Source organism: Buteo buteo, chromosome Z (assembly GCF_964188355.1).
Source record: "Buteo buteo chromosome Z, bButBut1.hap1.1, whole genome shotgun sequence".
Taxonomy (NCBI): domain Eukaryota; kingdom Metazoa; phylum Chordata; class Aves; order Accipitriformes; family Accipitridae; genus Buteo; species Buteo buteo.
Window position 1 is genome coordinate 33141495 of NC_134204.1, and position 12339 is coordinate 33153833.

General features: G+C 39.3%; 1 protein-coding gene across 2 annotated transcripts in view; it reads right to left on the reverse strand.

Annotated features, from left to right (window-relative positions):
- Positions 1–12339, reverse strand: part of PTPRD (protein tyrosine phosphatase receptor type D) — a 376703-nt gene that overhangs the window by 43778 nt on the left and 320586 nt on the right. For both annotated transcript variants that reach the window (XM_075021650.1, XM_075021649.1), the window contains one exon: positions 10056–10231. In XM_075021650.1, coding sequence (XP_074877751.1) covers positions 10056–10231 — 176 coding nt within the window. The remainder of the gene's footprint in view (positions 1–10055; positions 10232–12339) is intronic.

The window sequence follows — 12339 nt, forward strand, 5'->3', positions numbered from 1 at the left end:
TTTACTACAGAAAAAAGAACATTTGTATGCACTGGTCTCTAATAATGATTTATAGTAGATACACACGTCTAAGTATATAAAGGCAAAGATGTTGATGGTTAGCCTGGAGAAAAGGAGGTTGAGGGGAGACCTTACTGCTCTCTACAAGTACCTGAAAGGAGGTTCTAGTGAGGTGGGTGCTGGTCTCTTTGCCCAGGTAACAAATGACAGGATGAGAGGAAACGGCCTCAAGTTGCACCAGGGGAAGTTTAGATTGGATATTATGAAAAATTTCTTCACCAACAGGGTTGTCAAACATTGGAACAGGCTGCCCAGGGAAGTGATTGGGTCACCATCCCTGGAAGTACTTAAAAAGCTGTGTAGACATGGCACTTAAGGACATGATTTAGTGGTGGACTTGTGTATTGGTTTTGTGTGGCAAGGTTTTGGTAGCTGGGGGGGTTACAGGGGTGGCTTCTGTAAGAAGCTGCTGGAAGCTTCCCCTGTGTTCGAGACGGACCCGCTGCCGGCCAAGGCCGAGCCAATCAGCGATAGTGGTAACGCCTCTGTGATAACATTTTTAAGAAGGAAAAAAAAGTTGGGACAGACGGAAACGGCAGCCAGAGAGAGGAGTGAGAACATGTGAGAGAAACAACCCTGCGGACACCAAGGTCAGTGAAGAAGGAGGGGGAGGAGATGCTCCAGGTGCCGGAGTGGAGATTCCCCTGCAGCCTGTGGGGAAGACCCTGGTGAGGCAGGCTGTCCCCCTGCAGTCCATGGAGGTCCACGGTGGAGCAGATATCCACCTGCAGCCCGTGGAGGACCCCATGCCGGAGCAGGTGGGTTCCCGAAGGAGGCTGTGACCCCGTGGGAACCCTGCGCTGGAGCAGGCTCCTGGCAGGACCTGTGGATCTGTGGAGAGAGGAGCCCACGGAGCAGGTTTTCTGGCAGGACTTGTGACCCTGCGGGGGACCCACACTGGAGCAGTCTGTGCCTGAAGGACTGCAGCAGTCTGTAGAAGGGACCCATGCCAGAGAAGTTTGTGAAGAACTGCAGCCTGTGGGAAGGACCCACTTTGGAGAAGTTTGTGGAGGACTGTCTCCTGTGGGAAGGACCCCATGCTGGAGCATGGAGGGGAAGAGTGTGATAAGTCCTGTCCCTGAGGAGGATGAAGCAGCAGAGAGTAACATGTGATGACCGTAAAACCCCATCCCTGTGCCCCTGTGCCGCTGTGGGGGTTGGTAGTGAATCCGGGAGTGAAGTTGTGCCCGGGAAGAAGGGAGGGGTGGAGGGAAGGTGTTCTGAGATTTGGGTTTATTTCTTATTACCTTACTCTGGTTGATTTGTAATAAATTGAGTTAATTTTCCCCAAGCATGAGTCTGTTTTGCCCATGATGGTAATTGGTAAATGATCTCTCCTGTCCTTATCTCGACCCACAAGCTCTTTGTTATATTTTCTCTCCCCTGTCCAGCTGAGGAAGGGGGAGTGTTAGAAGGGCTTTGGTGGGCACCTGGCGTCCAGCCAGGGTCAACCTATCACAACTTGGCAGTGTTAGGTTTACGGTTGGACTTGGTGATCTTCAGGGTCTTTTCCAACCCAAATGATTCTATGTTTGTTGAAGCCCATCTGAACCAAGTATTTGTAGTTTAAAAACTATTTAGAAAATAAGCACTTCTGCAGTGCAATATAATTCTGTCTGAGGTCTTAATTACAGCAGCCTTGAAAAAGAAGTTCCAAACAGGATTTGGAGACAATATAAATGAACTTTAGGCTAATCAATTCATAACAAACTTTAATCCTCTAGTAAGTCTGCAAATCAACCTGCATTACACCCTTACTTTTTGAAATTGCTGAGATATGATTAGTAGGCTAATAAATAATACTGAAAGATAAATAGACAAAAAGATAACCCCCAAACTGTTTCCATTCTGATCCTTAGGACAGAGTCTGGTACAGTTATTAAAACAAAAGGAAACACATATTAAAAGGTATCTTGGACCTATTTGAAATGTGTTCTCTATCTTGTCTTTCATCTTCATCTATACAAGCCGAGAACAGTTCAAAACTATATTGCTGGCATCAATGTGAGATGCTCTTTTTGAACTCTTCCTAACAGCAGGGAAGGCAGAGTCTTAGGGAATTAATTTTGAAGGATGAGTCTATCAAATAGTTAAGTACAGCAAGATTTTCCAAAAAGGTCTTGAAAAGGTTTACATGAATGGAACTGAGGGGAAAAGTGAATGGGCTGACTACTCTTTGCTTCATCCTCTTCCTGTACTCAAGGCTGATCACTGTGTGCAGCCTGAATAATCCTTTCACTGAATGAGAGATTACATTACAGTATGAAGAACATATTGAACAATTCATCTTACTTTTCAAGCGCTCTAACGCAGATTTTCTGTTGTCCGTACAAGAGACCTATCTCTTTTAGCTGATATGAATATTATATAAGAAATCAGTGAAACAAAATTATCAAAAGAGTGAAACATCAGAGCAACAAAATTCTATTATTCTTACGGTTTTGGTTCACCTGAAAGCCAGAAATGAATTGATGAAACAGGACAAAAATGAGAAACAGTGCACTGGAGAACATTTTGGGGACCTGAAGAGGTTTCAGTTTGGATTTCAATTTTTGAATGGAACTTTGAGTTATGGTGAACTTTCTACTGCTAGTTTAATACAAGGATAAAATTCTTAATCTCATAAATGTATTTCATACAGTTCCTGTCATATTAACCAGAAAGACTGCCCAGAAAAAACATCTATTACCAACATGTACCTTTCAGTAGCCAGCTGTATCCATTAACTTCCTTAGAAAATAGGAAAAGCTTTGTAAATGATGGCTAACGTAAATCATAATATTCTTTTTCAGAGACACCTGTCTGAAAAACTTAAATTTGCCAGATGTATTTCTTACCATAAAGGAGAACTGGTCTTGAGCTTTTCACCAGAATCTGCTAAATAAGGAAATTTGGTTTTTTTTTTCTAAACAATACTAAATTCATTCACTGACCTTTTCAAGCCTGAAATTGCTTGAAAGAACACCCTGCACTGAAGTAATAGGTTGCAGTGTTAAACCAAACATGAACTGATCATTGAATTTTGAAAATAAATATGCAGAATTTTTAATTTTGCAAGGAAAATTTCTAACTCAAAATGTCAATGGGCATTGTCTACATGTGGCATAGCCCCTCTGTCTGAATTAAGAGAAAAATTATATGAGGTGGTAATGTATGTCTTACCTCAAGCACAAAGCAAATGAACTAAGCAAATAAAGTCAAATTACAGAGTTACAATACAGTTTTGACTAAACCGCTTGCTATATACTTGCCTCAGGGAAACGGTATTTTTGAGAAAACTATCAGTTTACCCTAACAGCTAAGAGAAACGACTTCATTTATGGACACAGAATCATAACACAAAAAAATGGATGGTTGCCTTGAAAAATACCTGTGGCAGTACCAGGTATTGCTGTATCATTTCAGGTAAGACTCTGGTGTAAACAGTTGTTGAAAGCTTACAGTTTTCAGGAAAACGATGCAGGAAGAGACTGCACAAAATATCCTATGGAGTTTGCTCCATTCATGACATTGTATTTTGGAAGTTCTTTAACAGTTTAACATAAATCATCTTTGCTGCAAAGGTTACTTCTTCCTCCTAGAGCCCCATAGGCAGGGAAAACAGTTGATTGCCATGAAATTTTCAACAGCCTTTCACATGCTGGAAGTCTATTACGTTTTCCTTCACTCTCTTATATATAAACCCACTCTCTTATCTATAAAACAAATCCAATTTTTTCTGACTTTCTCCATAAATCATTTCTCCTACCTCTGATCATTATTGTTCTCTTCTAGATCCTCTGTATTTTACCAACATCTTTTCACATGGGGCATTAATTCTGTATGTGCTCAACTCCAAATGTGTGTAAGCTGAAATAACTAGACATGGCATGCCAAAACTACTTTCGGCATATGTAGTGGCGTTACAGCATTTCTCTTCACACAAAATTAACCCTGCTTATAGTATGGCATTTCCACAGCTATTTTGCTGGGTGACATAATAGTCTGAGTTTCACCTGCGGCACCTTGGCACAGAAATTCCACCTGTAACGTGTCTAGAAAAAGAAACTTTAAGCTTTATTAGTGAGTGCAATCTTTGTTAGTATACATCTAGGATTAGATTCTTACATGAATTAAGGACCTATGACTGACTGCATTTCAGTGAGAGTTGAGCACGTCCTGGGCCTTGCACCCCTGAGAATTGTTCTGTAATGAACCACCATATGGCTGAGTTTTACAGTTGTGACATGGTAACTGGTGACTCCAGCTCGTACAATGGTGTAGGAATTCTTGGACTGTGGCCATTGCATTCTGTTACAGTGAAAAAAAGCCAGTACAAACCTACACATTTTTATTTTTATTTTTGTAAATCTGGTGAACACATGGTCTACCTGACTTTGGATTTTTCCTTTTTTTTTTTTTTTTTTTTTTTTTGCAAGCTCTTTCATTCATTCTTCTTCTGACTCATATCGTAGCAAGCTGAGAGCACTAAAGAAGTAAAATAAAATTCTGATAGTACATTACTGATACAGAACTTACTGGTTTGCCATTAAAATTAGGGAATGAACAATGACAAAGTTGCTCATTTAATCCATCTTTAGTAAAACAGTACAATTCAGTATGAAACAATGCCATCTGCAACACAGGTCCTATCTGCTAACACGTCTACTGGGACAGATGTTAACTTACCTCTTACCAGATAAAGACATGTGTATTTTACTAGTTGCTGCAAAACATAGCTAAAATTTTTATTTATCTTTTCCTATGTTTAAATACATATTTCACAATTTAAAAAACCCCCCATTTTAACATACCTGTGCTGCCCAATACAAAACTTCAGTGCAGTTTTTATGCACAAATCAATTACTTTTTTTCTAAATACAGTAGAATACAGGTGCACTTGGAAGCATATTGATATAATCTATAATGAATTGTTAAGTGCATGTATTGATGACTTTTCTACTCACATTAGTGAAGATGTCTTATTGTCACTTATTTTCAATCCAGTATTTTGACAGGTAATAGCTCCAGTATTACCTGCCAGAACATACTTAGGAGGAAGGATCTGAAATTTGCTGCTGAAGCCTTGCACAACAAATGGAAAACTACCTTAATCACAATCACATAAAACTCTGCTGCACAGCCTGTATTTGTCTGAAAGATCTTAATGCATTTCATACAGTCAGGAAAACAATGTCCTTAGTTTTCTTTGCTTATTACTTACTGTTGTGCATGTACTATTGCTTTGTCTTAGCTATGAGATCAGCTACATTAGATACCAGTGTCTACTCTGCCATCTACAAATGAAGATTCATTAAAAATGTTAGCAATTTGTACATTTGGAGTAGAAGAAATCAGGGTTTCTCCCAGACCTGCCCTTATGTTTTCCGTGCCTATAGCAAGATTCAGAAATCTTTGGTGAGCAGAAGTTTGTTTCAAAGCTATTCTTACTAAAGAGTCCCAAGTTACAATTACACTTTCCACTGTGCTTATTCAAATGGTTTTGGTTTTTGTGCTACCTGAATCTGAAAAAAGCTTCCCTGATATAATTTATTATGTCCCACTGCTTCAAAAACAAACCCTAAACCCACCAAGCAAAAACAAATCCCAAAACTGCTGTTACTACAGTTTCCACCTCCAAGACACACATCTTCATCTACTTGATTATTTCTACTGTCATCCAATCTCCATTTTTCTAACATATGGGATAGTCTATAAATCTATAAAAAATGAATTGAAAGACTCAGATGGATTGTTCTGATTTGGGAAGATTCAGACCTGTTGCATGACACTTGGAACAACAGAAGTACATATTTAGCATAGCAGCAACCTCAGGAAAAGTCTACCTGGCTTTTCTCCAGACAGTGCCAGCTCTCCTGACTCTCTTGTGCATCAGTGACCAGTTGAAAGAAGCTAAGTCCAGGGACTTTTAACTATCCTTAGATGTACTTATGGAACTGATACAGGACCCATGCAAATAGTCCCACCTATTTCAATATTGGGAAACAAAATCTGAGACAGCATACATGACTTTTCTACTGGGTTTGTTTACACCTCCCCCTTCCAAGTGAAAACTCAGGATTCAGGATGTTAAACTTTGACAAACCAAGATGATTATTCTATGCTTATATTTTTATACATTTTTGGCTTATAATATCGATGATATCCACTTCCTGACAGACAAATGAGTGTCTGGATCAGGCTAACAGAATGCCACAAATATAGTTTCCTCAGGTATTCACCTAGTCATTAGCAAATTTGAATGAAGCTGATGATAGTATCAGCATGAAAACTAAAGCCTTCCTCATCAGTATAGAAGTTCAGAATCTGGCTCATATTTGAATACTGCTAGGGTCATTATATTGCCATTTAGCTTTGACCTGACTGGTCTTTTTGACAGAAGATTCTAATCCTAGGCATTATGGTCCCAACATAGAAAATATTGCCAATGAGGTTGAGGAGGGAGGTAAGTATTTTCTCAGTTCCAAAACAACACAGTAAGTGTATTCAAAATAAGGAATTACATAGAAAATAAGGAAAGGATTGAATTCTCTTTCAAGTGAACGATCTGCAACAGTATCCTGAAACAGGAGGCAGGACTAAATGTTTCCTGTTTAAGGCAATATTATCTTTTGCTATAAAGTGAGATTCTCTGCCTTAATCTGATTGTTCACATCACTCACTATAGCACATAAGTTGTCAGAACATTCATTAATTCAAATTCAGAGGATCTAAAAAGAAAAAAAGGAAAATCTGCACTGCTGGGGGTAGAGGGGAAGACAGAAGTGGGAGAGGTATCACACATTAATGCTTTACATACTTTGCAGCTTTCTTAGTGTAACACACAACTGGTTTTTTTTAATCTCTAATTTGCAACCTTCAATATCATCGTTTTATTTCATTTAGATTAAACTCATGTAGGTGACAAATATGCTACCAACACTATTCCATGCACTGCCAGAGTGTCTAATCCTTTTTGATATAAATTATGTGCATGGTAGTTGAACGGTAGGACTGACTTTCTCCCCCTAGTCTGGTTTAGGTCAACTGAGATTCAGGTGATGACATTTCATACAAAACCAACAAAGTGTGAAAGGTTATAAGTGAAAGAGCTTCTCTTTTTCTGCAGCTTCCTTTTAGGCAAACAAATGAATAATGAATTCACTGTAACATCTTCATTTGATGTACTCAGCTGCAAAATATGTACATTCTCAAAGCTGAAGTTACTCAGACATCTAACACATGCTAATGAACCAACTTTGTTTCTGCAGATGCAATTAAAATCCCATCTTTATCTATGCAGTCCAGGTTAACAAGGCTGATATCAAGCTGCAGGACTACATAATGAAAAAAGCAAGCTAAACAGAAATGACGACATGGAGATGGAAAGTAGATGAAGTCCCAGAGAGAAATGATCTTGCCTTGCAGCAGGAATAATGATCAGGCTGCCAAGACACAAAAGCAATCAAAAAGGAATCAAAGGAACAGGAGAAACAAAATTAGTGAAGATCTTCATCTCTAATGGTATGTAACAGTGTTTTATTTCATGTTTGAAATTTCATCTGGTCTCCTGCCATAACGATATGCTATATAAAAATGATAGCATGAGGAAAAATAACAATGAAATGCTGTCATGGTATTCTTTTCCCACACAGGGATTCCCACTGCTGCCTCACCATCAATACCATTAATTACATTACATGTAGCTACTGTATTAGAAGAAGAGGTGACTGGTATGTCATATTCACAGAGCTACAGACTACAAGACTGTAGCTGAATGACGTACTGCATAGCTGGTCTCTAATGCTCTGCATTCAGTGCATCAAACTCACTTGACCTATGAACACAGAATGAGCCAAATTATGCACAAAAAAATATGCAAACATAAGCATTGAATGCACAGATAATCCATTGACTAGATTGTCTGGTCTCTCATTACACTTAGGGAATGTATTGCTGCTGAATGCTAATCAATTCTGGATGTGATTACTATTCTGATCAGTGGATTTTTAGGGTGCAGTCAGCAAAGGCTAGAGTTAGCTTAAAACTCTGCTAAGCAATTATTGGAGAGAATGAGTAGAATTTCATTTAGTTACATCAAAACATCTTTCTAGACAGTGGCTGGCTGTGGCCTGCAGTATTAAGATAAACTCTCAAGTATTTAAGTACACCTTCTGCAATGGGCTGCTTATTAGGATCAGATTTTTTCTTAGCACTGATGCTATTTAGCAGCAACTTTATTATATAAGAAGTAATTAGTGAAGAAATGGGCAAAATTTCATTTGCTTAATTCCAAACAACCGTCAGTGCCTAGACTAGACAAGGCCTGTAGACATAAGATAAAATGAAAATTTGTGATAAAATTATCCTCTTCTATATACTAACTGCCATCAGGTATGTACTGGCAGCGGTGTTAATGTAGGTTGAATATACATGCGGAAAGTGATTCTATAATTAGAATGCTATACATTGCTTGAACTGCAAAAAACCTAGTCTATTTTTAAAAAATGATGAAATGGTAAAAGAATAAATATATACATGTATTTTGATAAGCCTCCAGAAAGGAATGACTGTTGCCAAAACGTTCAACAAGTTATATAATCATTGCAATTATATGTAGCCAAGCATGTGAAAAAAAATCAATCCCAAAATAGTACAGCATTAGGCTTTATGGTGCATTCCCCCTGTTCCAAGCTTACACATGCAAAAACATTTTCATCTTGAAATGGAGCTCATCCATGAGTTACTGAAATATCAACTATTATGCAGTTATCTCCATAAGATACTTTTTACTGATTTAAAAGCTTTTCTGGATGATAAATGTCCTCTTCTCCTCCCTAGTCTCTCTCTTTCTGAACTGTTCTTGATCCTCTGTATTTAAGGCATTTTTTAACGCATGTTGCACAGCACCCTTAGGTACCTTAGCTTTTTGTATTGCTAAGGGCCTTCCACCTGCAATCCTGCAGCCTGCCTCCCACTTGTGGCTTCCTACCTCTTCACACAAGCTCCCAGGACAGCATACCCCAGAACGCCTGTGGCAGTATTTTTCCCGTGACACTCTTGTTTGTTATCCATCGCCTGGATTTATACTTGCAAACCCTGATACTGTTGTTATGACAGGTTCCCAAGGGAAGTGATTGCCACTGATGTTAGAATCACCCATTCTTTCTCCCCTTCCCTGATTTCTACATTTGGATGTACCTTCTGGTTTACACTAGAGGACTCATTAAAGCATTTGCAGAAAGGTCACCAATGAACCAGCCATGTAGCACCTTCCCCAGTCAACATGTGCTCACAGCAACGATAACAACATCATAAGCAGGAACAAGCCATGAGTTTGAGTACATCTTGATATAAAATACAGAGTTATTGTGGCAGAAGTATGATGGGGGAATTACTTGCTCTACTGGAGAGGGTGCTGAGGGCTGGACACTCACTTCTCTTTCTCGTTGACCACTTAGAAGGTTTTTTTCCCTCTGCTTTTTCTCACTATCTTTCTCTTCTTCTTTTATTATTTTTTTTTCCTTTCACTACCCCTCCCAAATAACATCCACGATTAGAATTGATGAACACTAATCTTAAGTAATGTTTAATCTATACCATATAAAACTGGAAACTGAATGTTGTTGACATATAACTTCCTCATAACAGGATGATACAATCATATTCTTGATCCTACAGAAGAAGTAACATTTTCAATCACCTCCTACTATTTCCAGTATGATTGAAACAGAAAAAAAAATAAAATCACTGTGGATCAAGAGATTTCAAGTTTTTCAGAGTGTAAAAAAACCCTACAAAAATAAGTGCCATGACTATGTAATTTGACAGTGGAACTAACATTTCCTGTATAACTGATTTTCATGTTATGGATGCTTTTAACTGGTGGCAACCTAAAAACCCACCGGTTCTTCTGCATATACAAGAGGCAGACAAACGTATATGAAAGAAGCAAAAATCTTATGTAAGTGATTATTCAGGTACAATATTATTAACATTGTATATGCTTTCCTTACCCTGGACCTCTCCTCTAGTTTTGTCATCATGACAACAGTTGCACCCCGTTGCTCCCACATCATTCTCCAGAAGTCACCAAAGGTTTCCGGCAATGCCCCTTGAGTTGCTATATAAGCATTCTGCTTTCTGTATCCATCTATGTAGTTGGCATTGATATAGTCACTACCTGGTATGCCTGCAAAGAGAGAAGAGTGAAAACATGGAGCAGCATTTCTGTTCTGTCCTATTGTACAATGCCTAAAAAATCCTCTGACACAGCTTTATTGGTGAATCTTAGCTTGCTGCATGCCAAATAGATTCACATGGATATTTGCAAGTGAACATATGCCATTTGGGGAGTCGAGGGATATGATGGCCTCTCTGGGAATAACCATTCTTTTGAAACAAAGGCTCAGTCTGATAAGGAAGTATAAAAGAAGCCTGAAAATCTGTAGAAGATGGAGAGATCTGGGAGTGGAAACAGCAGCATTTAAAAGCTGGTTTGACACTGCCTGCAGTCACCCACCAGTATGGCAGCCCCTGCCTGGGCCAGACAACGAAGTCTTTCTCCATCAGATGCCCTGGGTAGGCTCCATTTAACACTCTTGTTGAGCTCTCTGCACTTCTTTTAAATATAGAAAAAAGGGTTAATGTTGTCAGACTATTAATATTACTGCTACATTCATTTTTCCCATTAAATGGGAAACTAACTATGAGCTTTTGTTTTAACAAAACACATTATGTAAGTCAGGTTTAAGAAACAGTGGAATCTGCTATATGGTGTGTGTATGAGATAAAGACCTCTGGAAGTCTGAATAAAAATGAAATGCATCAAAAGGAGGTGGAATCCAAGATCCTGTGGGCACATTGGACCTACACTGTCAATTGCTCAAGGCTCAGGTATTTTGGACAAGACTTAGAGAGGGACTTTGAGTGTGTCTACCAGACACGTCAATGCTTTGAGCCACATGGAAGCAAGACAGCTCCTAACTGGAATCTCTTTAACTGAGTGTTGTGGTTTAACCCCAGCCAGCAACTAAGCACCATGCAACTGCTCACTCACTCCACCCCCACCCAGTGGGATGGGGGAGAAAATCAGGAAAAGAAGCAAAACCCGTGGGTTGAGTTAAGAACAGTTTAATAGAACAGAAAAGAAGAAACTAATAATGATAATGATAACACTAATAAAACGACAACAGCAATAATAAAAGGATTGGAATGTACAAATGATGTGTAGTGCAATTGCTCACCACCTGCTGACCGACACCCAGTTAGTCCCCAAGCAGCAATCCCCCCGTCCCCACACCCCCCAGTTTGTACACTAGATGTGGCATCACATGGTATGGAATACTCTGTTGGCCAGTTTGGGTCAGCTGCCTTGGCTCCATCCTGTGCCAACTTCTTTTGCCCCTCCAGCTTTCTCGCTGGCTGGGCATGAGAAGCTGAAAAATCCTTGACTTTAGACTAAACACTACTGAGCAACAACTGAAAACATCAGTGTTATCAACATTCTTTGCATACTGAGCTCAAAACATAGCACTGTACCAGCTACTAGGAAGACAATTAACTCTATCCCAGCTGAAACCAGGACATATATTCTACAATAATACTGAAGTTCATATACTACCTCTAAAGTACTTAATGAGAAAAAAGTTACAAAGTTACAAAGAAAACAGGAGAGGAGCTATAAATGGTGGAATGAAGTAGTAAGGAAGACAGTTTTATAACTATGGCCAAAAAACAAAAAAAAAAAAAAAAGTTTAGTGCAATTCAGTTAAAACTTCAGGAGACACACATCTGGAGGAATTATCAGTAAGAACCTGAATTAACAACTTCTTTTTCAAGAGACAGATGATCTAGAGAGATGTACTCTGTGGAAAAGCTAGGTTGAAACAAAGATCTACAACTGAAGCATTACACTGAGGGTATGCAATGCCATGTCTGTACTGAGAGCTGGACCGTAACATGCTGCCTGCCAAGGTGAGTGTTGGGTGTGGTGAAGATCATGTTACTAGTCTGGAGTAATAAGGCAGCCATGCTCACAGAAAGGTGTAAACATACACATACAGGTCTCAGTGCCATCCCTCCTGGATGCAGCAGTGCAGTGTCTAGCTTTTAACTCAGACTATGTGCATGTTGGAAGATAAAGCATGGCAGGCACCATTTTTGATGTCACTGCTGTTTTTCTAACCGATGACGTGAGGAAGAAAAGATACGCATGTGAGATCTCAGTGCTGGTAGGATGGCAAAGCAGTGTTTCCCACACTACTGCAGTGTTGAACATGGAAGTGTTCCCCAGAAGAG